Here is a 26,937-nt window from a genome sequence, read left to right as displayed (position 1 = left end):
GTATGAATTGTTGCTCCTAAGATGCTAGGAGTGCAGTAAATGAGAAGGTAATAGGTTCTCTTGAGATACACAGAAGGACAGTGAGAAGCAGAACAATAGAAAGACTCTGGGCAAATGTGCAAATTAGGAAAATTGCTGGCAAAGAAAGGCATTTCATGAAAAATACATGCTTTTACTCAGTTATTTGTGTGCTTTTTCCCCTTCAATTAAGATAAGAAGTTCTTTTTTTTTTAATAGCTGTAAGGTATTTAACATCACAAAATTTCTAGTATTTTAGAAGCTTTTTCTTTCCTAGTAAAGGGACAAAATCGGAGAAGCTTCCAGTTCATTTATATGAAGTGGATGAAGAAGCAGATAAAGATGAGGTGAGATAACAGTAATTCCTTACTTTCTCTTGCTTTCAGTAAAGAATGTTGGGTAAGGAGAGGTTACAAATTGGGATAAGTTTTGATATCAGTAAGTGAAAACAGAGATTAGCTTGAACAGCAAATACGGTTATTTTACTTCTCTCCTTTCTCCTTGTATTCTTGAGATCTGTCATGTGAGTAGAACAAGTTTTGGCAGATGGTGAAATTGAAGTTTTAGTACTTGATAAAAAATAGCTTTCATAAAATCTGTCATGTTTTACACTGCTTTTGTGTAGATGGGCATATAGATAGAAATGTTTCATGCAGTTTAATCACGAAGATGACTAAAATTGTAGGTCAGTCTGTTCCAGCATGACAGTACACACACTTAAGCATATGTGACAATAGGATACAGTCACAAATTAGCTTGTCACAAATTTGAGTATAGGATAAAAGATCCATCATGGAAACAAAAGGTATAGTAATTGAATAAAACTCTAAGGTATTTTCTTTTTTGTCATTGGCTTAGGGAAACCAGAAATCATAGCCTCAAGCAATTTTCAAGTATGTTTCCAGTGTCAAAGACCTTTTTCAGTAACTGCTTCTGTTATTTTTGTGATTTAATTAATTTTTACCACACCCTGTTTCAAAACAGAGTGTTTGAATGCCAGTGTTTTCTTTTCTTACAAGTACTTGAACTCTTGCATCACAGAAAAGAATTAAAACAAAAAAACAACTTTTTTTTTTGTGTGGTTTTCACCTTTTGACAAGTTACTTTGCTTCTGAGGCACTGCTGCATATGAAATAGAAGTTTGTTACAAGTTTTCCTGGATTAAATGTGGAAAAGTAGTTTAGGGAGTGCATCTGAGTAGGTAGATTCCTGAACAGATAATCTTAGGATACTGTTTCTTCAGCACTATTATTAAACTGCACTGTGATATTCAAACAAATAATTTGACGCATCTGTATCCACATCTTCCTATTTGTAAGATGGGAATAATTCTGATTTCTATTATGCTGAAATTAAAAAGACTTGTCATTACTTAGTGTGACAACAATGTTTTAGAAAGCAGTTAAGCATCAGAAAAGAAGGTGATACGATAGACTAGGATTGGTCTAGGAAAAAGACTTATGGGTAGAGTTAGTTAAACACTGAAAAACTGTAGCTTGCCTATTACCAGGTGCTGTGTGTTTTACTAGGAAGTATAAATGGAGAGGACTTCCTGTTTCCTTCTACCCAGTTTCCTGTTAGAGCAGGCAGGACTGTGATATCTTTCAGAGATACAGTCACTGAAGAAGAGGTTTGCTGCTCTTTGAGGAACTTAAAATATAAGACAAAAGCATGTTAGGAAAAAATGGGAGCTTATTGGGAATAGGGAGCATACATACCACATAAATCCTTTCCTCAAGGGAAGCATTAATGCAAGAGGTCTTTCTTTCAAACATCAACATTTTTGTATGCCAAAAAGCATACATGCAAATCTTACACTAAAAGTTGTTTGGTCTTCATTTTGTTTAGCTTTTATTTCTGGTGGGTTTTTTTGTTTCTTTGGCTTTGTTTGTTGGTTTTTTTTTTTTTTTTTTGGTAAGAAAGCTGGTTTGTTAAGAGAATGATAGAAAACAAAAAGCTACAAGTGATTAAAAATTGAAGGAAAACCGGATAAAGATTAGTTTAATCTTGCATTGTTAAAAAAGAAGAGAATTACCTTTCCAAACCTAATTGGGGCTATCAGACCATCAGGTTGATGTTTGTAAATGGAATTTTTAACTCAGCCTGGTGTATGGTGTCAAGATATGGAATTGTTTTTGTTGAAACAGTCGCTGTTGAAGTAAATTTTGGAGCTGAGTTTGTGGGAAAGATCATTAAAAAAAGTGAAACACAGTGTGCAGCAGTAAAAATAAAAGTGAGGAAATTAACTTAGCAGTTGGAAACAGGAAATATGTTTTCAATGTAAAATTTGTATGTTAACAACTGGGTTCTGGGTTCCTTTGTATTAACAGATGGTCAGCTGGAAATGTTCAGTAGTTTTTTGGCTCTGTAGGCAGGAATTCTGCCTGAGAGAAAGAAACGGTGTAACTAGAGACACTCAAATGGCAATCAGATTTTTTGTTAGAAAACCACATGCAGCTCAACATAGTTGGGAAACAGTTCACTTCCAAGACGTAGGGTTGGGAAAAAGAGCCTTAATAGAGCTAAATCTTAATATTTGTTAACACAGGTAACGAAGGAATTCTTGTCAGGTGATCCTATGTATGGTTTGTGAAACTACAGAAAAGCATTGGTTGTTTCGTGCCAAGTTTTGATGATAACTCATCATCTACTCATCATCTTCCACTCATAAAGGTGGTTCTAAGCCATCCTTTCCTTGGGGATAACTCCCACCAGCAGAGTTGGAGAATCATAGTTGGAAATCCAGTGTGTTAAGTTGCTGTCTATGTATACTGTATAGGGAAAAATGTTGTCTAGTTAACAGAGCAGGGATGGGGGCTAATGACTTGAAAATGTGAAGCAAGTAGACTGTATTGTTTGGACAGCAAGACTCACTGGGGCATGTGAAAATTTAGTATTTCTGCTCTTGTGCTTCTGGGGCATTATGTCAGATTATCTGATAGTTGGTGACCATGTCATCCTTACTGGGCCTAACTTCCACAGTATCAAGCTGACTAGAATTTTGTAGGGAACAGATTGTTGCAGCTTTGGCCTTCTGTTTGCAGTTTTTGGAAGTTCACATGTGCATATGAATATGCAAGCTAGACAGACTAAATAGGCTGTAGGTAAACTAAGTAGTAACTTTTTACAGAATGTTCCTTGAATTAGTTCCAGAAACTTATTCATATTATTGAAAAATTTGGTTTTAATGTTCAGTTGTTGAACTAATGACTCTGTCCCCCACCATGTAATCATTTTTTGTTGTATGATCTCTTAATAGCTGAGAAAAGGAGTTATAAAAAGTAGTTGAGGCACTTGAAGAAGTTTTTTGGTTTTGTCTTCGACTGGATACCCAGCTAATTTTGAATGTTTGGATAATAATTCATCAGGAATATTTCTACTCTAGATGGTTGAAAATCTTCCCACATGTTTAATTCATTAAGGGTGTTTTTTGTGTCAAAATGGGTTACATCAACTGAAAACAATGGTAAAGGCAGTTTGGTACTATTCTAAAACATTACTTGAACTGAGGACTTAATGCTTATTCTGTGGCACTTACAAGTTTGACATTTTGTCTAGTTTTGATAGTAGAGTACTGCTTTTTGGTAGTTGTTAACATCCTATGGGTATTGATACAGATACTGAGTTCCACCAGCTTGGCATATGGAAGTGGTATGCCGGCAGTGCCAGTGGGTGTGATGCATGATGCATGCATTGGATCTGCTGTTTGTGAACTTGCCATTACTACCAAGTTTGGTCTTGCTCTCTATAGAAAGCTTTGATTCTGATCTATAAAATGGCAGATACAATTGAAGAATTCAGGACTTAGTTCTCTGTAACTTCCTAAGTAATGTTGAAATAATGCATATAAAGCAAAACGGTTTGAGAAATCTCGATTGAAGTTTTGGATAAGCATAAGTTTACATTGTTCTTTTTGGTAATAGAAATTGGTAAAAAGTCTTGTACTGGAAGGTTAGAATATATGAAAAAATTAAAGAGTAAATGTAATAAATATTTTGAGTTTTTCCACTTTCTGCTGTTTCAGTGGGATTTATCTTGACTAGTATTCAGCCGTCTAGAAAGTGGATCATTCTGCTAGCCATAGAGAAAGTCTATATAAGTGGCCGGGTTACCTATTAAAGCTTAGATGAAGTCAGTCTCATCCCTGATTTTAAAATAAAATAATCAGAATTGCAAAGCTATAGAATTTCAGCAGGGATAATAGTACATTATTGTCACTAAATTATGAGCATAGCTATTCCGTCTTTTAAAAATGACTTCTGAAAATTTTGGTAAATACAGCAGTTTCACAGTGTGATGCGAAACTACTCTTCTACCTTCCCCCCCCATCTTCCCCCCCATCTTTTTTTATCTGCAGGATGCAGCGTCTCTTGGGTCTCAGAAGGGTGGAATAACAAAACAAGGATGGCTGTACAAAGGCAACATGAATAGTGCAATCAGTGTGACAATGAGAGTAAGTTTAAGCATGTCTTACGTGTGATAAAAACTGAACATTAATATTTACCATACCACTGTGCCTTTGAGAAGTGAATTTTATGTGGATTACTTCTATAAAAAATAATAGTGTGGGATGAGAGAGGGAAGCTTGTATGTAATTTATATTTGTGAGATCTTAGTTTTCTTTTACTCAAATTAAAAAAAGAAAATGTAGCTGGTGGGAGAAGTCCAGTGTTTTAAAGATTTTTTTTTTTTTTTTAACCTGGACCCTGTTTTGTTATTAATCAAAATAACTTGCCCAGGGAAGTTGTGAATGCCGTGTCCCTAGCGGTGTTCAAGGCCAGGTTGGACAGAGCCTTGGGTGACATGGTTTAGTGGGAGGTGTCCCTGCCCATGGCAGGGGGGTTGGAACTTGATGATCTTAAGGTCCTTTCCAACCCTAACTATTCCATGATTCTATGAAAAGGGACTATGTAATATGAGGTTTTATTTGTATTGCTTCTTTACTTAGAAACAAACAAGTTATTTTCATGGTTATCTCAACAAATATCTAATATTGTAGAGTTAGTTTTCAGTGGGTCAAAAATTCATTCACTACAATGTTGCTGCAGGTTTTTAATTTAGTTTTTTCATTTGTTATAACTAATGATTTCTGATTTATTTTCTGAGGATACCGGATAGACTATGTGTAAATAAAAGCTTTTTCCTAAAACGTATTATGTAAATAGCACTTAAGGTTTTTGTAATGTGAAGCTGATTAATACCAGTGTTGTAATTGTTTTTCTTTCCTCCTTTCTTTTCACAAGTCATTTAAAAGAAGATTTTTCCACTTAATCCAGCTTGGTGATGGATCCTATAACCTCAATTTCTACAAAGATGAAAAAATATCAAAAGAACCTAAAGGATCAATATTTCTAGACTCATGCATGGGGGTGGTTCAGGTAATTATAATTTTTCTGCCTGTTCTCTGGTTAATTCTGGTTTTGATAGAGAAGGATTTTTTCAAAAAGACAGGTAACTTGTGTCAGACAAGTATCTACTCAGCAGAGGAACAATTAAGACGCTGCATTTTGCAGAAACAGTGAATGAGTCTTTAAATGGCAGGAGGCTGAGTTTTAAAAATCTTTCTGAAAAGGAGAGAAATTACTGATTGATTTCAAGTATTTATCAAAAATATCAAACGAAGTATTAAGGCGAACACACACAAATCCCCAGTCTTAAATCAGGACAGTTAACAACAGCATAAAATTAAAGTTTGTTTCTGTTACATTTTGTGCTTACATGAGCTGTAAAATGTTTTGCATAGCTTCTTGTGTGGGATTTTTGTTGTGGGAATTGTATCAAATTCAGTCACCCTTCCAGATGCTTTCATTTGACCTTTATAACACTGCTTTTATGTGCTTTTCTTTATTTTAAAAAGTTGAAAGCTTTGGTGAAATGTTTGTCAGTAGCAAGTGCCAAAGAAAAGATTATTTTTCTTTCCTTGTGATTCTGTTATGTATTTACAGTACAGCATGTAACTCTTCTGTGAGGCATAGCATACCTGGAAAAAACTCCTGGGCTTTAGGGGTTTGTTAACATGGGTACTTTAATGAAAATGTATTTCTTGTGTAATAGTGGGGGTTTCTTTTTAGTATTAAGTTGTTTGAAGATTTATGCAGAGAGATACAACAGCCTCACAGAGGTTTATTTTTTTCCAAATATTGCAATAATGTTTTCAGATACACATTTAATAGATACTTTGCATGGAAGGTCTTTAACTGTAATAAATTCAGTCATATTGCAAGTTCTACATGCAGATTTACACAGATTGTTTCGCCCTAGGTGTACAATTCTGGCTAAGTTTGGTTTGTCTTTTTAGAACAAACCAACAAAAAGTGTTGTAGACTTCGTCTTGCACTTAATATGTCTCTTTCCTTTTGTTCGTCAGCTTCCTTTGCTTTAGTGCCCTTCTCTTTGCTAATATGTACTGTCCATCTTCCGGCCCCTTTTGTTTCCCACTTAGGTAGTGGCTTGTTTCTGGTTCTCAGCCTGTGGCTCTGTTACAGACCATTGTGGGCAGACACTACAACATTAGTTTACATCATCAGAAAACACTGAGATTTTCAGAAGTTACAAATGAAAGAGAGGCACTGCAAGAGAACTGGACGAGAACAAGCCCAGACACCAGTATACACAGGGCAGGCCACCCAGCTGGAAAGCAGCTGGCAGAAAAAGATCTGCAGATCATGGTGGACACCAAGTTGACCATGAGCCAGTGATGTGCTTGCTGTAAAGAAGGCTAATGATGTCCCAGGCTCCATAAGGCGGTGGTGTCAGCAGGTTGAGGGAGGGGATCCTTCTCCTCTGAACAGCTGTAAAGCACTGGTTGAGGCCACACTGGAGTCCTGTGTCCAGTTCTGGGCACCTCAGTAAGAGGGAGACATGGGCATGCTAGAGAAAGTCCTGCAAAGGGCTATGAGGATGATGGAGGATGGAGCATCATTCCTATGAGGAGGGGCTGGTTTGGCTTTTTTGGGTTGTTTTGTTTTAATACTGAAGCATATTGAGACTTTTCTGCATCACAGAGAAGTGCAGTCACATAATAATATGCAGTGTCTGTATCACATATACAGTCATATATAGTGGCATAATTGCTCTAATTCAGTGATTTGTACAAACTGACAAGTGTGAGTGATATCTACCACCTGTGTCAAGGTTTTATATTGTTGAAAGCTAAAGGTTACTGTTCTTGAGAGTTTTCATTTACTTCAGTACTGATTTTAGTTGGAAAGACTGCCTTAGATCTGGAGTCCATACATTTATTTGTATCCTTCTTACGAAACCCATCTTTGGTAGAAAGCTGACTGTTTTGCCAACGGTAGTTTGTCTGTTAATTGAAAAATCTGAGCTACAGTGAAACTAAAATGTAATTTGGCATTTAACTTAAAACAAACAAAAAAATCCCCTGACCATCAAGTCTGTCTTGTTGTTTATTTTAATGTTTATTTAATGAATTACCATTTTTAAGAATTAAAATTATGATAATATAGAATTTTCATTTAAGGTTTGTGAATTCATTCCCAGACACTTGAGTCAAGCTAGGTAGCATTTAAAGCCTTGATTTAAATTGTGCAAAAAGGATGACAGTAATGGTTGAGGAACATAGGAGGACTTATTCACAACTTCATGCATATTTTAAAGACTGATAGTATCAGGGCATTCAGGGTTGAAGTTGGTTACAATTAACCTTTGGCAGAAAATCCCAGCAAGGAAATGATTCTTAATCAAATGTTAATAGTTTAATGCTTTTCTTAATCAGTAGTTTTTAGCTTCATTTCTCTATGAGTACATGAAGATTTGATATTTGGAAATTAGATATTTTTGTTTTTAAGAATTATTAAAGGCAGAATTAGGATGGGAAACTGAAAAATGTGCTGTTACCTTTCATACTTCCACTTGTTGCAGAGATACAAATAACTTCAAAAGGTGAAATGTCGGAGAGAAAAAAGTGTAATTATAATACACTTTTCAAAATATCAAACTGTATATTTTTGTTAAGAGATCTGCAATACATGTAGCTTTCTTTGAGAGTAGACAGATTATAAAGATATTATAAAGATATTTTATTTTCCTACAGAACAATAAAGTCAGACGTTTCGCATTTGAGCTCAAGATGCAAGACAAGAGTAGTTACCTTTTAGCAGCAGATAGTGAACTTGAAATGGAAGAATGGATAAACACTCTGAACAAAATCCTCCAACTTAACTTTGAGGCTGCAATGCAAGAAAAAAGAAATGGAGAGTCTCATGAAGGTAAGCAGGGTTTCTGGCAGTGCTCATAGTTATGTGACAGCATTTACGTGCATGCATTTGAAAAGAAAGGCTTCATAGCAGCTAGATGTTTTTGTTTTCTTTGATCATAAAAATTATAGGCCTTTTCGCTGTCTGTTTGAATTAATTAGAGTTTTGACCTTTTGCCATTAAAATAACACTGTTCTATATTGATTCCCATTGAATTAAGTCCAGAAGATAACGAGACTGATCAGAAGTCTAGAAAATTGAACTCACAATGAAAAATCAGGACTGAGTTTAAGGAAAAGAGAAAATTTATAAGGCACTTGCTTTGAAACATGTAACATGCTGCTCAAAATGGAATAATCTGTTATGTGGTCACTGTAGGTAGAAGAATAAGAAATTGTGGTTGCAATAAGGGGCTTTAAACTTAGATGTAACTCCCTTGACCACAATCTTTTCCCCAAAGTACTGAAATAGATTGTTTGAGTGTTGAGTCTTTTCTGTTGGAGCACTTTAAGAATGGGTATAGCAGCTATCTGTAAGGAATGTGATGTTGGTATAGGTTGGTGGCAAAAGGGTAGTCCAGTATTCCTCTTGTACATTTTTCCTCTTGACAGTGGATGGGGAGGGCAGCTGGTACGAAACCAAGTGTATCCAGAAGAACCTGAGAGATGTTATAGAAGGTTGTTCTGCTTATAAATAGCACAGTGTACCAAAAGGGGTCATTAGAGTTTAAAATGAGATACCACAGTCTTAGGCTAAGATTGCTGGAATTCAACAAGATGTTTGAAACAAAAGCAGATTGGAAAAAGAGAAGCCTGTAGCTCTGTGAAAGACATTTTAGTCAGCGGTCCCCAACTGCCCTTAGAACCGTAAGATGCTTATAGCTACCTGAATAGTTGCTTTGTAAGTCCAGTAAATCCAGGAGGGTAGAGCTGGGGACCTAAGGAATAGAGGGAACTTGTTTTGAAATCACGTTACAATGCATAGTGGAAAGAGTAATGTAAATTTGTGCATTGAGTATTCCCTTCCCCCAGACAGATATCAAAATTAATATTAAAGCTGCTTTTTAGGTAAGATTCAAAATAGCTGCTACTTTACCAATTTATGTAACTGGTTACATCCTCCAAGAAGTCACTGTGTCAGAGTTAAGTGATGGAGTTGTCTACAGCCCGTTTATGTTAAGCATTGTCAATTTTTGAGGGGGTAGGGGTTAAAAAAAAAAAAATCAGAAATACTTTTTGCTACAGAGTCTTGTGAGTAGTTTGGGGGGTTTATTTTTTTTAATGTGTTTTTATTTCAGATGATGAACAAAGCAAACTGGAAAGCTCATCAAGTAGTTTTGATAACTACTATCCTGAAATTGCCAAGGTAATATATACTGTAAATACCAACTCAGGATATAAAGTACTAAGCATAAGTTAAGATATATGAACTTTCAATAAAGGTAAGGTATTGGCTTCTAGCTACCAGTCAGTTTGTGGCGCTTTGAAAGCTTAGAAGCTTTTTTGTGTATAGATGTGGTTATTGAGCTCCTTCATTTTCTGCTTTTAGAGGCAAACTAGCTACTGTCTTAAAGTTGCTTATATAAATCTTGACATGATGTTTAAAAGCAGCATGGTTTATATTTTATTAGTTTATTGTATTTTGCATCTTTTATATTGTTTTATTGCATGCAGGTAAGTGCTAAAGTATTTCTATAGAAATGTAGTTAATACTAAAGTCAGGTTTTATTGTCATAGTTAAAGTCCAGCAGAGTTTAATAGCATCTTGATAGAGATGATTCTATCTATTACGATAGCTGACATATCAAAAGATCCAGTCAGAATAGATAGTCAGACTTTTAGCACCCAAATTGGTTGGCTGACTTAATTCTTTCTGTGACTGTTTTGTAATCAATTTAGCACATGTACACAAAAGCTATTATGTGATAATGTAACTTCCAGAATTTGGAAATTAATTGGGATTGTGGTGCATGCAATCAAGTTTTCCTTGTAAGTATGCTGTTTGATGCTTAAAGCTCTTCCACGAGGCTATGAAAATTTATTTCAGAAACAAATGTAAAATTGGATGCTCTTATTGTATGGAATATTTTTCTTTCTTTATAGCCAGAGTTTTGCAATGCTTAGGTTCCATATGACTTCCAGAGGGGAATTTTATTTAGGGCTGCAGCACCTGCATATGGTTTTAGTACTACAACTGCTGCTTCCTGTTTCTGTAACCTTCTGGTCAAGAGGTCGTGGGTCATCTCTTCAAGCTGGGTATTTTTCTAGCATGTTATTTTTCTCAGCTCTTTAAGCACTGGCTTTTTTAATTCCATGGTTAGAACCCATTTAAATTTCTGTTTCCTTCAAAATAACTTTTTTTGTTTTCCCGTTCTATTTCATCATTACTAAATACTACCTTTCAAAATAATGTGTTTTTCTAGCCTTTTTTCCTTGTGAAGTACAGGGGAAAAATCTGCCCATTTACATTAGTACACTGTGCCTTTACTTGATTACTTTATATAAATGCTGTTTATGAGGATTTTTTCATCCTCTGTTCTTTCTTGCACTGGCTTTTCAGCTGTAGTTTGGGTTTGGTTCTTTTTTCCCCAGTGGAAGACTTGCAAGTCACTGAGCCTTCTTTTAGAAGAGTTTATAGCTGCTCTATTATTTTTCTTGGTTCTAGAAGGAGATTTTCACAATAGCTGATCTCATATCCGTATGAGGAGAGAGAAATTCCTTCAGGGGTGATTGTAGAGCACCTGACAATAGGGGAAAAAACAGTCTTCCTAGGAAAGGTTTAACCCTTGTTGAGTACATCTCCAGGCCTTCATTTTTCTATCAACCACTGTTAGTTTATAACATAAACTAAATAAGATGGTATTGTGCTCTTCAGTGCACAGATGTGCACACATATATATATCTGTCTGTCCTGCCTGCTTCATGTTTCTTATATCTGTAACTTACTATAACTTAAGTACCAAGAATGACTGCAGGAGTTTTGTTGGTTTGTTGTTTGTTTGGGTATTTTGTCAATCTTCAGAGAAAAACAAACTAGACCTCTATCTTGTATAACTATGTGACTGTCATGATAAGCATGCTCACGTACCTCCTTAACCGTTATGAGTCCAAGTATTCCTTGAGGTAGGAAAACATGCCTGTTTTTCAGATGAGGAAATGGAATTATAGTCACTGCTGTGCTATAGACAGGGTTGATGACTGCATACATTTTAAGTTCTTGACTTCTGACCGACTGCCCGTGCATATTCTTGTCGTCTCTTTAGCTCATAAACCACTATCTAAAACTATTCAAGATGCTTTAGCTGAAACAGTTTCTGCATTGCTCTTATGACAAGTTCATCTTCCTCTTCCGTTCTTGCCAACGACCATTCCCTTTCTAAAACATGCATGCAACCTTCTTGCCATCTTTAAACTTCTTCACAATTTAGTCCTGTATTTCTCAATCATACTGGCTGTTGAACAAGCAAAGTCTTGTCAATACTCTTACTGGTATCGAGTATCTGGGTCATGTCTTTCACAACAACTCATGGTCTTTTCTCCTGTATTAAAGATAACGAAGTAAAATAAATGAAATCCATTAAGGCATCTGTACTCAAAATCACACCTCAGAAGTTTCTCTTTGTAATACATCCTTTAAGTCAAATAAAATACATTTTTTTTCTTTTAATAATACTATTAACCTAAAATAGAATTTGGAGCTCTTAAGAGTTGATTTTGGTTTGGTTTGTTTTTTTTCTTTTTTTCTTGAGTTATGGGAGTTTCTTTAGCCTCCAGATGTAGAGAGTAGATCACTACCCGCCGATGGTCAATGATGAGAATTTTGGGTTGGTAACTTCTTTTAACGCATACAGGCTGATCCAAAAATAGACAGCTGTCTGTAATGTAATACTTTGTATCCCTGTTTAGCCAGCTACTGCTTTGGGAATGGCAACTCTCCTACCTGGGTAATTTTGGTGCATCTATTATGTCTATTTGTCATGTTCTGTGACTTTAAAAATCATAGAATACTGTTTAAATTCTACTTTTTTCTTTCCAAAAGTAATATGTGTGTAACATCAGTTTTCACATCCTGTTTTGTTCCATTTTACTTTTGGTGTACTATTAATAGGTAGGTGTCAACAGATCACAGGCAGGATCAGTGTACATTCTACTCTGCTAAGTAACTTTTAGGTGTGAGGGGTTTAACTTTTGGAAGTTTCAGGGGTTTCCATCTACCCACAGAAAAATGCTTCGTTGGCAGTAGAGTTCAAGAAAAGAAAAAGGAAAAAAAAAAAAAGAGCTATGATGGTGTTCCTTAATTTAGGTGTCCTGTTGTTTCCTGAGCAATCTCATGGTCTCAGGATAGCTCTGAGCATCAGCCTACATTCATACTTCTTTTAAAGTAATGTTATGAAAGTTACTATTTAAGGAGGCAAAGTGCTATATGAGCTATACTGGAGTGTACCTCCCATAAGCTTGGAAGGTTACATGTCGCTGATGTAAGTTTTTGTATTTCTAGGCTTGGAAATGCTTTTAGAGGAGGGGAGTCTTCTTTCACATTTTACTTGGACCTGATACAGCAATTTAAATTGAGCTGAGTTAGGGAGAGAAGAATGCATGAATCAGAAACATGTAGAGCTTTGAACATCGCAGAAAAAGGAATGAAATTGCAAGTTGCTTTAAAATAGTGTGATACTAAGGGTTGGTTTTTTTTTTCTAATTTTGAACAGAGTACCAGAGAAGCAGAAATCAAGTTGAAAAGTGAAAGCAGGGTAAAACTTTTTGCCTTGGATCCAGATGCGCAGGTTAGAGTTTTTACAAAGAAGCATGTTATTTTATTTTATGTTGATCCTTTTGAGATAAAAAACCCTGACCTAAATTTTTCTTTTCTTTTTTTAAAGAAACTTGATTTTTCTGGTATAGAACCAGAAGTGAAGCCATTTGAAGAAAAATTTGGAAAAAAAATTCTTGTGAAGTGTAATGACTTATCTTTTAATTTGCAAAGCTGTGTTGCAGAAAATGAAGAAGGACCAACAACAAATGTAAATAATTCACCTAATTATTTTTTGTTAACATGATAATGAATGTCTTAATATTGTGTTGGCAATATTCTTAATGGCAGGAATTCCTTGCTGTGATTGAGAAACTTACACTGTGGGCTTTTTTCTGCTCCTTTATAATAAGAATAAGAACCTAAATCCAATGAGAAGTAACTTGGCTACTAATCTTTACATTGTGTTGTAGAAGGTGGAACTTTTCTTTTACTATCTTTTTACATGCTGACAGTAGAGTGATGGACATCTATACTCATCTTCCTTTCATGCACTTGTTATTCATACAAATGTTACTCATCTTCCCTTCATATACTTTTTACAGTAATGTCGGATGCCAGCAATGACACTTGATTCTTCTTTTTAATGTGTAGGTAGAACCTTTCTTTGTCACATTATCATTATTTGATATTAAAAACAACCGGAAGATTTCAGCAGATTTCCATGTTGATTTGAACCATGCCTCAGTAAGGCACATGATACCCAATGCATCTCAACAGATGATGAATGGCAGTGGTGATAGCATACATGGAATTCAAGACATTCATGAAACTGTATTACAATATCCAAAGCAGGTAAGAATGAGTAACCTAAAAAATTAGCAGGATTTTGGATCCAAGTAGAGAGTTTTCCTACATACTTTGGATGGCTTTCTGTTATGTGATGTAAAATGTGTGTGCGTTTTCTTTTTATTTTTCTCTCTTATTTCTAGGGAATATTCTCAGTCACATGTCCTCATACTGACATTTTCCTTGTGGCTAGAATAGAAAAAGTATTACAAGGAAGTATTACACATTGTGCTGAACCATATATGAAAAGTTCAGATTCTTCAAAGGTATGTTACTTTCTGTGATGTATAAAAAGTGCTGAGGTGGGACAGGTTGATTTCACATCACTAAATATCAACCAAAAGCTTAGTTCTTTTTTAGGAAATTCAGATAACTGGATGATTTGACTTGGTAAGTTGTATTATTACTAGTAACTTATCAATTGAAACATTATAGATAAAGTCTAACATATTATTGTGAAATATTTCTCTAGCTTTTTATAATTGTGATGCAATCGCAATTTTTGTAATGGGTTTAAACAAACTGATTTGACAAAAGAGTATTGGAATTCAAAGTATTGGATGTTAATGTGAAAGTTGAGGTGAAAATTGTTGAACAATGAAACATTCAATATATGTCAGAAATTAACTGTATGTTTCTTAGTTAATTTGTCTTATTTACTGTATTATTGTTGCTGACTTCCTTTGTCTCACTTTTTGGTGACCACAGTTTACCATGTTGTCTGCACTCTTGTGGGTTGTTTTTCCTTCAGAACTATTGAGATCATTAAGCCTCTATTTTTACGTTTAAGATGCTTGCAGATTTGATGTAACTCCAGATCACTTTTGGAAATAAGCCACTGAAACATCCAAAGTTTGCAGGAGTCCAGGATGACATAACATTTTAATGTTTTCTGAAACATATCTAGAAAAAGCTTTGTCACTTGCTGCTTCTTGTTTGTAGCTGAAGAAAGTTTTAATTGTGTTGATTTACAGTTGTACTTAAATAGTTTGACCAGGATAGCAGGAGAAAAGATTTTTGTAAGCAGTGTAACCTACTATAACATTCTTCCTGTTTACAGCTAGTGAAAGGGAAGAAGGAATGGTCAACTTGCAGTCTCTGCAGAGGAGCAGTGTTCTTTCCTACTGATTTAACGCTGGCTAAGATACACATAAAAGAACTGTATTTTTCTCTTGGTCTTAATATAGATCAGACTAGTGATTTGCTTTTCCAGGAATGCTTGAGATTTTTTTTCAGTTATTGTTGGAAAACAGCAGCTTGGTATTTTAGGGGTCTGTTTTCGAAGTATATGCTGACTGTTACTCAGTTAAAACAATCTTGAACTGAGTAACTGATTTTGGTGGTCTTAGGTCTGAGGTACATGGGAAGGTTAAGTAAGCCCAACTGTTCCCAAAGTTGACTCTGAGTGTTAGACTTCTGTCACTCTACACTACAGGAGTAACCAACAGGAACATCCATGGCTATATTAACTTATGCTGTGCATTTCTGGTATTCATTTGCTTATAATTTTATACAGTTGAACACTTAGTTTGATTTTTTTTTTTTTTTTCCTGCTCTTGTTCTTGGGGATTACAATGTATTAAATTGAAACAACACCGTGGTGCAGCTCTTTAGGCCTCCCCGTACAATGAGCAAGTTCCAGTTCCCTAGAGAATTACAACTATGAACAATAAAAAAAAAATAAAAATGGAAGCAGCAAATTCTATAGCCACAAGATCATTTGTTCTCCCCTTAAACATTGATTATGGTGAATTAGTGATCATTACTTGCCAAGGTTCTATGCTTCTGAGTGACATTTCCCCCTTTTTACAGAGAGTTGGCTCAAACAACACACTAATAAACACAGCTCTTCATAATCTCAACAGTATAGATCAGGGATAATATTCAGGCAGGTTTACTCCATGGGGCTTTTTTGCCTCTGGCAAATAATTTTGCTCTGTGTAGGCATATAAGAAAAGCTGATTTCTGGAAAAGAGAAGGCCATTGCTCTGTCAGGAGGTTCTGCTTTAGATCAAGTGATTTCAGCTCTTGTGTTGAACATCTCACAGTAGTGGGTTTCTAGCTATGTTACACATGTTGGTTCTGTGTAATGGAATTGTTTGTTTGCTTGGAAGTTAGCAAAACGAAAAAATTAAAGTTTTAGTGAAAACAGTGTTGCAACATCCATACATGGAATTGTCCCTGTGATATTCATACAACTCGTCTGCGTGTACATATGATACACGTATTGCAAAGTGTTTTACTCTGCAGGAATGTGTTCTGGTACATAGAGTGGGTGGTGAATAGGGAAGCAAGGGAGAAGGGGGCATTTTTATCTGGAGTCACAATTTATGTTTGAATTTTGCTCTTTTGTGTGGGATTTGTATATAATATTTTTTTCTTGCTTAATTAAATATGTATCATCAGGAGTGTTAGATGGGTTTGTGTTTTCAGCCATGAAATGCTGTGAAATCGGCAGGTCCTGCTTAACCTGACATGAATTGTTAAGAGGTATTTTCGTTTCTTTAGCTCACGTACTTAGGTTTAATCTTCTAAAGAAGATTTTTCCAGTTCATATCAGCGTCAACATGTGGGGTTTTCCATCTGTACTAATGGTACAAAAAAGGTAGCTTTTAAAATGTGGCTATTTCTTATGTTCCTTTCAGGTTGCACAGAAAGTTTTGAAGAACGCTAAGCAGGCATGCCAGAGATTAGGTCAATATAGGATGCCTTTTGCCTGGGCAGCTAGGTAAGGACAGATCTTGCCAAGCTGTATTTTTTCCTGACTTTTCTTTAACATTATTTTCTGCTTCTCACTTTTTGTAAAACTTCACGTGCTGTTTAAATTATTTCTTGTTTTACTTTCAATTAACCAAAGATTTCTGACAATCAAATTTATACTTCAGCTCGGTAATAGGGGAAAAAAGTTATAAACATTAATTGTATTCTTATTCAAACAATTGAATATTGCCAACTGTTTTCTATTGTCAGTATTTTTCATTTTACTATGAATGAAATGGTTCACACTTGATTTGTTATACCAAGCTATTTATATGTTAAAACTCACCTTACAATGACAAGAGTACTAAATGCCTAATATGAAGGATGATGCAGAATGTTCTAATTTGTAGTAAAGAAATTTTCTCAAGTTAATTTCAACACTTTCATAAACTCAGCTGAAAGGAACATTTTCACTTTCAGGACACTGTTTAAAGATGTCTCAGGAACCCTGGACAAAAATGCAAGATTTTCTCCTCTCTTCAGACAAGACAGTAATAAACTTTCAAATGAAGACATGCTGAAATTGTTAGCAGATTTCAGGAAGTAAGTCAAATTTCCCCACTTTAAAAACCAGAACCCTAACAACTCACCTTTTTTGTTACGGTCTTGAACTGGAGCATCTGGTGTTTCGATAGATGTATTTGTATGTTTTTCACTTCAAATATAGAAGTAGTATAAATACTACCAAGACCTCCATTCAAGTTCTGAATCTTTTTTTTGCAGTGTTTGGTGGCTATAAGCAGGACTGAAGTATTATGCCATGTATAACATGTAATAAGCATCATATCCTGAAGTAGCCCTATGTTAGGAGTTATGCTTGCACAATACACTCTTCTGGTTCTCAAAGGAAAACAAGTGTGAACATCATATGTTCACTGACCTTGGACAGAAAATGCTAGCTCTCAGGGAAAGGGATTAAGCCAGTATCCAGTCCACCTTCCTTGGGAGTGCATGTGGCTCGGGGTGCTTAAATAACATTGGTTATTCATTCTTACAAAGTATTCCTAAACACTGCAGCAGTTTGTGTGCAAGGCTTAAGAATCTCCTACTGACAGGTGATCCTATTAACAAATAGTTTTAGTACCCTTTCTTATTAAATAGGATATTGTCGTGGTTTAATGCAGTCAGTAACCCATGCAGCCCACTCGCTCACTCCCCCGCTTTCTCCCCCCCCAGCCCTGCTCCCGGAGGGATGGGGAGGAGCAGCGGGGTGGTCGGGTACAAGTCCATGGCCACGTCCATCATGCCCTGCTGGCGGAGTAACTAAAACCATCAGTGTTATCAGTGCTGTTCCCAAGCCGAAAGTCAAAAACACAGTGCTGCCCCGGCTACTAAGAAGGAGAAAAAATGACTGCTACTGCTGAACCCAGGACAGTAATAAAATTATGGAGCAGTCTTTGCTGCTTTGCAAAGATATTTCCAATTCTGTTCTAGTACAGTTAGCTGGAGTTTTATTAATATGAATAATTACTAATCGCAAAAAGCCTGGGCTATAGTTTATTTTATTCATGCTTACCAAATCTGACAGGAGATGAGGTTTGTAGCAGGCATTTTAATTCCATTTTAGCAAGCTGGTTAAAGTTTCATTGGAGTTTACATAGCATTGAAATTGCTGTGTACTGATACTCCTTGCCATAAACAGTATTATTGAAATTGAAACTAGTCTAGTAAATTAGCTTGCAACATCACTTTACTTTGTGAATTAAGGAAATGCTTTTGGTTATTTCAGCATCCTGCTTGTGGAATCATGTAGAGTATGTCACAGGAATTTTATTAATAGATTGTAATGTCTAAGGCTTAGCTATTGAAATGAGAATCTAAAGTCCAACTAGAAAAAGTTGTTTGCTTCACAGCATGAGATTGCATTTTGGGAAAATACTGCATCCACTTCCTCTGTAATAATTTAAAAAAATTATGCTCCTGACTATCATTACTAATAAAATGTTCTGCATGCGTGTTTTAAAATGGAAAATACTCCTACTTCAAATTATACTTCTGAATTAGCTTCATGATAACATCTAACAAATGTCATTGAAGGGTAGTTAATAGTAAATTTTTTTCAGGGTGAGTTACTACTTTAGAAAAAGGACGAGGTAGGAAAAAAAATTACTGAGTAGAAGACACATTTTGTTAACTTTCTGCTTTCTCTCCCCTTCTGCTCGTCTCCTAAGTTTACCCCATTACCATACAAGCTTATCACTGGCCATTGAGATTTTAAAAAGCTTTATTTATATGTCCCCTCTTTGCTGCAAATTATAATGAGTTATTACGTGCTAACGTACTTATCTTTAACAAAGTTTTCCATTTTGATTTAAAGAAAAACATGATGCTTTTTCTTAACCTTTTCCACACTTGTTAATAAAGCCTTCCCCATTTTTTTTTTCTCATAATTTAAAGAAGAAAAGCTGTGAATCTAAGCAAAAAGTCAGACCAGATCAGTCATCCACCCCCAAACTACCTTTCCTCTCATATTCCTATTTCAGGATATTACTTTTGCTTCTGTTTCCTATTTCTCTTTCCTCTGGCATCTGATAGTTTTGCATTTGGCCTGACTGTGAGATTTTTTTTCCCTTCCTATAGACCTGAAAAGATGGCCAAACTTCCTGTTATTTTAGGAAACCTGGATGTTACTATTGATAATGTGTCACCAGATTTTCCAAGTGAGTATTAGTAAACACTGTTAAATAAGACATTCAGGCTTTTTCTCTTCAGTTTTTTATTGGGTTTTTATGTATTTTCAGATTATGTTAACTCATCATACATTCCCATGAAACAGTTTGAAAGCAGTACCAAGACACTAATAACTTTTGAAATAGAGGAATTTGTTCCTTGTATACCTAAACATACTCAGCCTTTCACCATCTACAACAATCATCTTTATGTTTATCCAAAGTACTTGAAATATGACAGTCAAAAGTCCTTTGCAAAGGTGAGTAGAGGAAAACTGTATGTTCATGTTTCTCAGGCTTAGTTAAGATTGTTTATATTTCTGTGATGATCCACACAATTAACTGTTTGGGGTTTTGTTTTTTAATAATGCTTTAGGCTAGAAATATTGCAGTATGCATTGAGTTCAAGGATTCTGATGAAGAGGATTCTTTGCCTTTAAAGGTCAGTCTTTTGATTTTTGTGACTGATAAAATAGTGAACAGTTAACTAAGTAACGCAGTAGTATTGGATTAATTTATCTAGTTTGGGATGGCACCGTTCTGTCCTCCTTTTGCATTTGGCATATGAGTAACTTCTAGATAACTTGCTTAGTTTTGATATGACAGATTTCTGAAGAACTCTTAGAGCATTTAATTTCCTGGTATCAACGAAAATTCCAAAAATAAACATGTTGCAAACAAGGGTGGCTTATGCCTACTCCACAGGAGGAATTCTTTAAAATTACTATTTTAAAGCTTCAGATCAACTGCACAGTCGAGCTCTGTGTTTGTTCATGAGCTACCACAGTGTAGAAGAGGTGTCTGGAAGAAGAGAAATAGAAAAATACATAGGAAATCTGAGGTGAAATCATAGCGTCAGCATTACTGCACAGCAGGTAGTCCACAGATCATGTGAGCCCCTGTCTGTGCAAAGGAGCCAAGTTAAATATTTTTCCAGTATTTGAAGAGGGCCTAAAAGGATGCCATGGAGGGACTCTTCATCAGGAATTGTAGCAATAGGACAAGGGGTGATGGGTTAAAACTTAAACAGGGGAGTTCAGGTTGGACATAAGGAAGAAGTTCTTTACTCTAAGGGTGGTGAGACACTGGAATGGGTTGCCCAAGGAAGTTGTGAATGCTCCATCTCTGGCGATGTTCAAGTCCAGGTTCGACAGAACCTTGGGTGACATGCTTTAGTGTGAGGTGTCCCTGCCCATGACAGGGGGGGTCGAAATAGATGATCTTAAGGTCCTTTCCAACCCTAACGATTCTATGATTCTATAAACAGAAGGTTAATATTTCAAATTCTAGGTGAAGTAGATTCTAAGCTAAGAGTGGAAAATGTTCACAGGGTTTTTTTTTGTTCTTTCTTTCTTTTTTTTGGCTATTAGTGTATCTATGGTAGGCCAGGTGGACCAGTATTTACTAGAAGTGCATTTGCTGCTGTTCTGCATCACCATCAAAATCCAGAGTTTTATGATGAGGTAAGCTACCTTTCTAAGGTAATATTCACTGATTTAGGTATTATGTAAGTTTCAAAAATACAGTAAAAAATTTGAAGATTGCAAAGTTCTTGATCATGATTTCAGTTAAATCAGCTTCCCTTTTCACTGAAGTACGTTTGTAAGTTTTGTGTATATAATTCTTGATTTTGCTTCAAATAACACATACTCTGGAATTGCTTTTTAAGTGTGAAATCAGTAAAGCATGTCAGTGCTCTTGCTAAAGAGTTCTACAAAGGTTGTGATTCTTTGACTTTCAGATTAAAATAGAATTGCCCACTCAGTTACATGAAAAGCACCATTTGTTGTTCACCTTTTACCATGTCAGCTGTGATAATTCAAGCAAAGGGAGTACAAAGAAGAAAGATATTGTTGAAATACAAGGTGGGTACACTAATGATTTACTTTCAGTAATTACTGGGGAGATTTTGAGGTATTCTTATACAGTAACCCGTGATTTTTGTGATCCAAATGATGCTTTCTAATTACATTATAGTGACTGATTTCATGAATTATTTATTTTAATTCAGATGTTTCAAATGTTGTTTTAAAATGGTTATCAAATATATGGTTTTTTTTCAAGCATGGTGACAATTTATTTGCCTTTGTAATGATTTCTAATTGTTTGAGTTCAAATCATCTGACCTTTACAGTAATGTTTTCTGGCTTATGAATTACATATCAGAAGTAAGACTTTTATAAGGGTTTATGTCCAGATTCATAACACACTTAAAACTACTTGCCTTTCATGTTCTGTAGTTGGGTATTCTTGGCTCCCTCTAATAAAGGATGGAAGAGTGGTGACCAATGAGCAAAACATCCCAGTGTCGGCAAATCTTCCATCAGGCTATCTTAGTTATCAAGAAGTGGGGGTTGGAAAGGTATGTTATATAAAATTAATATTAAAAAAAAAAAAGCTGTGGAGAGAAGGTTTGAATGTAATTCCCCAGTCTTATAAGATTTAAGTAATTTTCTAGTAGAGTTTTTTTTCTTTTATAGTTGAACTGGAGTTCTTTGCAAAACTGACATCTGATTTAAAGGAAACAAGCAAACACAAGCAGAAATGGGAGACAAAACTTATGATTAAATTCTGACTTTGACAAGAATTTGAATCAACCTATCTGAATATAGTTTTTCATTTAGATTTTTTAAGTACTTACTTCTGTTATTATTTAACTGATGTGCTTGGGAAATGTTTAATTTTTTCTAGTAATAATTAACTAGAAGTAACAGTAATTTTAGAGTATATTAAACTATTTTTCAGTTTATGAAGATTTGCAAATAATCTGAAGTCCTGTACTAAATTTTTTTTAGCATTTCATGCTGTCTCCTTTCAGTAAGTCCTTTATTCCTGAAAAAGTCTTATTCTCACATCTTGATTTTTGTGATCCTTATATTTCACGAGTGAAATTTATGGTTGTACTTTTCAAAGCAGAAAGCTTGCAAAGTTGTAGCAATAAAAATGATACCAAGGAGGATACAAAATGTAAAATGTGATAGGCAATTTGACTAAGAGAATGAAATGCAGAGATGAAATTGACTCATTTTGGAGGAAGAGGCCTAAAACCAGCAGCAAGAGGTGCTGCTCTCCTCCTGTTCTACCACCATTTCTTTTTTGAACTCTGATGTAAGCTTTCCAACCATCGTCTCCTTCACATCTCATCTTTTCACATTGTAGGTGTATTCTTTATGCCTCTGCTGTTTGTCTCTGCTCATGCCCATGGGTAGAAGGTTAGGACCAATATGACTAGTTTTAGATCTAGCAGTAAAATCTCTCCCTAACTGGTCAGGATAGACAGCTGAGTGTTCCCATTCTTAGTTCTTTGGATATGGGATGGGAAGGAAGCACTGGCTGCTACCTGTTGGTAACCTCTGTTAAGGTTTAAACTCCATCAGTACGTCAGTATCTGTGGAAATTTTTTTTTTTTTTTCAGAAAACTAGTAGATACTTCTCTCTAGTCAGATGTTTCTTTGCAGTTGTAGGTGAAACACGAAATCTGTGACTTATAGAAAAGCAGTTTTGTTAGCCAGTGAGGAAGCCTCTGTGGGACTTACAAAAAAAACATTTTAAGCTTCATAAGTACTTTTGATAATATTGCCTGCATAATTTTCCTTTTTTTATGGCTTTATTCATTGCACACATTTCTTCAACCTGTTTAAGAAAAATATAAAAATTGTTGTTTGTGATACTATAAACAAATTGTTTTGCTCTAGTATACTGCTACATTATTTTACTTTTCCTCTGCATATGTGTGTGCAGCATTCTGGTCCTGAAATTAAATGGGTAGATGGAGGCAAACAACTGTTGAAAATATCCACGCATCTGGTGTCAACTGTATATACACAGGTGGGTTATGAAACAAATTAAATTAGAGAAGGTTTTAGGAATAATGTATGTGTGTTATATGTATATAGACTATCTGAGAAGTTTCTTAAAGTCAGTATATTGATCTCTTACTTCTTTGTCTCTTGGATACCCTGCATGGTATCTCTTACATCAGCTGTGAAAAGCAACAGATCTTACATGGAAGCTATTAAAAATGTGAGCCTTTTGTCTACCATTGTCATCCATTCCAGTCTGAATTTCACTGTCAGATGAGAGGTCGTAGTTGTCTGAAGGCTATCTACCGATATGTCTACAAAGCAATGAGTCCTGTTATAGCTACTTATATATTATAATTGGTTGGGATAATGAATGTTAAGTATGCTACTTTCCGCTTGTCAGTTGGTTTGGAACAAATATAGGTGGTGCTTTGTATTCAGAAATCACGGGGGATTTCTTATGTGCATTAAAAAAATAAACATTACATGTAGACTAACAGTCTTTGGAATAGTGAACTTCAGTTATTTTTGAAAATTGAATATGTGGACACCTATATGAATTTCTACATATAAGTATTTTTAATGTGTTCTGCTTTGGCTTATGGATAGCAATGTTGGATATCATTTAATTTGTTGTTCTTTTTGTCTTTGACAGGACCAACACTTGCATAATTTTTTTCAGTACTGTCAGAAAACTGAGTCTGGAGCTCGTGCACTAGGAACTGATCTTGTAAAATATCTTAAGGTATAAAATGGCAATTACTAACAGATAATTTATTTATTTATACTTTTGCAAAGCCTTAGAGCTTCAGACATTTTCTTGATCTCATTAATGGAATAATCAGTACAAGAAAGAACAAAAAGATACTTCCTAGCTTAGATAAATTTACAATTGCAGTGTAAGAGGAAACCACGAGGAAATAATGAGACAGCATTGGTCAGCCTTAGGAGTGGTAATTTTGAAACGCTGATGGCTTAGTTTGTCAAAATAACCAAATTGAGCTGCATAGGGGAATAGCAAGGAATGATGACTCCTGATTTTCAAAAATGTTTCTTAGGAGGTCATAATTGTCATGTCTACAGTTTTCGTTCAGGATTAGATCAATAGAGTGCATGGTTTCCATAGCAATTTTGTCTTAACCAAGTAGGCTGTATTTTTCATGTGAAGCTGAAAATTCAGTCACCTTAAAATCTATGTAAGGTATCACAAGTAACTGTTTTTCTTGGGCACAACAGAATTTATAGTTGTAATTGAATACCATCAGCTAATAAAACTGGACTGTGTACTCAGGACATTTAAGTAAGAACTTGGCTATTAAATGTGGCACACTTCTAAACTGGACTTGCTTTGGGACCCAGGTTATGTCAGAACCATGGCTCTGAGTCTTCTTCCTTGCACCGAGATTTCTGTGATCAACTTTGATACAAAGCAGGGCACATTACATTAGCAGCAGAATAATGAATAAGTCTATTTGGAAATAGGGTGTTGGTTTTTTTATTATTACCATTTTTTACTGACAGACCTGTTTCTCCATCTTCTATTTGTCCTTATCATTCTGAAATTTTGCAATCCTAAAACATGCTGGCAAAGCATATGACAATCATGCACCCCCTTAGAAGGGGTTCTGGCTATTGTAGCCTTACATCAAAAGGGTAAAACAAAGAACAAATAATTTTGTAGCTAAACTTCATCATCCCCCATGGTTATTTAGAATGTGTCAGTAGAGATGCCTCTCACTTGGGTTTCTGCTACTGACATTCTTGTTTTGAGATGTCATTTCTCTGCGTTTCTCACTTGAACTGTTTCAAGTTCCATGATGATTTTTTTTTAGATCTGGAGCTATCTGATTTCCACTGCTTTCTGCTGCAGTAATTGTACCAGACAGTCCCCACTTAGATGACACTATCACTAAGCCTGGTAGTGTTTGGCTTTAGAAGTCAGCACTGTGCAGCACTGAGGTCCTGCTGAAGCGAGAAACAGCTTATGTGCAGAATACCTCCCTGATACCACACTTGCAAATACTGGCATCGTTATACTTTTCAAAATGGTCTTTCTGTGTATGTGAGAACCTCTTTACCTGTTGCTTCCTACTGTTTGTACTAGATTAACACATCATATTGTCTTTATTGCCTTGCTTCATGGTAACAGAAAACAAATGCTTTCTTCTATGTCAACTACAACTTATGGCTATTTTCAGTTGCATTTGGCTGAATTCCTGTCTAGCTTGGTCTCACAGGGGCCCAAATACTTTTTACTACTCCTGTGTTGAGAGGTTGCCTTCTGTGTGTCAGCTTGTACCTACCTGTGCCAGATTTGGCAGCCTGAGAGCTAAATGCTCCTTAAAGAGCATGTTTTAGCTCACTGAAGACAGTTTGCTGCAGGAAATGTTTATGATACAATAACGCATTTAAATACTTAGGATTTAATTTTCTTCACAAAGTCAGTGCGCTACTGGTAGAGTAACTTGGTTGCTGAACTTCTCTTCTTTCTGCTCTTGCTCTCCCTAACAGGATTTTGTGAAAGCACCATCTGACACTTCTAATTAAAGGTTTTCTGAGACTCACCTGATTATGCTCTCCTTCGTGTTTCATGAGTCCAAACATCACTTAGCATCTCATAAGTTGAGGAATCTGCTTGTAGTTACTTCCATTGCTGCCTGAGAGATCAAAGGGCACAGCTACTTCTGGCAGTCTGAGTGTAATTGAATACTCAAAGGCATCAGAAGTTGGGTCACAGGTCCACTTCAGAGTCCTACTTCAAACAGCACCTTTACCAAAAAAATGTTTGCATCCTGGGAAGAAGTGTGAGCTGAAGTTCCACTTGCATGTTTACCCAATGCTCTGATATTCCAGGCTTATAGCAAAGATGCTGTAGCTTATGACTGATGTTTCCAAGAAGAATCACAGATCATGTAGGAAGGAAGACTATTTAGAGTTCTGAATAATGTAAATAATGTGCATACAGGCAAACACTTAAGCACAAGACAGCTACCTAAAACTAAATGGAAGTGTTTGAAATTTGTTGTCTATATGCATGTTCAGCAAATAGACACTTTTTTTGTCCAAATTCCTCTAGCTTCAGGGGATTTTATGGCATAAAACAATGTAGGATGAGGTGCCTTACACTGCCTTTTATGTCAAGGTGGTTATGTCTGTAAAATCTTTTGCATGTGGTGGAATGCAAAGGCATTTCATGAAGAAGCCAAGTGGTTAGTAATACACTGTCTCCAATTTCCATCAGTAGGTAGGTAGGGATTTTAGTTCTTTCTGGTTTTTAACATATTAGTTTGTTGTTTTGCAGTAACTACTGTAACTGGTATTGCACTTATCAAATGTAATCAACCTGTATGTTTTTGTGGAACTTCTGTTTGCTAAATGTCTGCATTGGTGGAGAAAATAGCAAACTGTACCAGAGTGTCAGCGTCTAGTTGCTGTGGTGTACACATTACTTAGAATGCATTTCAATGGAAAAGTACAAATAACTACTTCTAAAATGCTTTGAACAAAACTTAATTTTTATCCCTAAGTTACCCAAATGTAGAAAATATTTACCATATATTTATGTCAGAAACTATTCTCAGTTGTTTCCTGTGCAGGATTTCTTCAGGAAGCAGCGCGAGCAGTGTGTAAGTCTTTTTGGAAAAAGACTTGCCCTAAATTTTATCATTGCAGAACTTGTGATTTAAATGCCATTGTTTTAAGGGAGTAACAGTATTACTGCTTTCTTTTAGAGCCTTCATGCTATGGAAGGCCATGTGATGATAGCTTTCCTGCCAACTGTTCTAAACCAGTTGTTTCGAGTTCTCACTAGAGCAACTCAAGAGGAAGTTGCAGTCAATGTGACAAGGTAAATAATTTTAAGTGCTTTGT

At 35.6% G+C, this 26,937-nt stretch overlaps 1 protein-coding gene across 18 annotated transcripts in view; it reads left to right on the top strand.

The window, feature by feature from the left end:
* DOCK9 (dedicator of cytokinesis 9) overlaps positions 1-26,937 on the top strand; it is a 113,749-nt gene that overhangs the window by 42,506 nt on the left and 44,306 nt on the right. For all 18 annotated transcript variants that reach the window (XM_057402062.1, XM_057402075.1, XM_057402073.1 and 15 more), the window contains exons 5-24: positions 296-365; positions 4,376-4,471; positions 5,262-5,396; positions 8,075-8,249; positions 9,535-9,602; positions 12,946-13,020; positions 13,117-13,257; positions 13,641-13,841; positions 13,979-14,101; positions 16,481-16,563; positions 17,016-17,138; positions 19,176-19,255; positions 19,337-19,524; positions 19,641-19,706; positions 20,635-20,727; positions 21,006-21,129; positions 21,505-21,626; positions 23,006-23,092; positions 23,723-23,812; positions 26,799-26,914. In XM_057402062.1, the coding sequence (XP_057258045.1) occupies positions 296-365; positions 4,376-4,471; positions 5,262-5,396; positions 8,075-8,249; positions 9,535-9,602; positions 12,946-13,020; positions 13,117-13,257; positions 13,641-13,841; positions 13,979-14,101; positions 16,481-16,563; positions 17,016-17,138; positions 19,176-19,255; positions 19,337-19,524; positions 19,641-19,706; positions 20,635-20,727; positions 21,006-21,129; positions 21,505-21,626; positions 23,006-23,092; positions 23,723-23,812; positions 26,799-26,914 (2,256 nt within the window). The remainder of the gene's footprint in view (positions 1-295; positions 366-4,375; positions 4,472-5,261; positions 5,397-8,074; positions 8,250-9,534; positions 9,603-12,945; positions 13,021-13,116; positions 13,258-13,640; positions 13,842-13,978; positions 14,102-16,480; positions 16,564-17,015; positions 17,139-19,175; positions 19,256-19,336; positions 19,525-19,640; positions 19,707-20,634; positions 20,728-21,005; positions 21,130-21,504; positions 21,627-23,005; positions 23,093-23,722; positions 23,813-26,798; positions 26,915-26,937) is intronic.

Source organism: Pezoporus wallicus, unplaced genomic scaffold (assembly GCF_028554395.1).
Source record: "Pezoporus wallicus isolate ANWC-B61680 ecotype Strahan unplaced genomic scaffold, APGP_CSIRO_Pwel_v1 contig_6520, whole genome shotgun sequence".
In the NCBI taxonomy this organism is placed as follows: Eukaryota; Metazoa; Chordata; class Aves; order Psittaciformes; family Psittacidae; genus Pezoporus; species Pezoporus wallicus.
The sequence above is the reverse complement of the archived record's forward strand: the minus strand, read 5'-3'. Positions and strand labels throughout refer to the sequence as shown.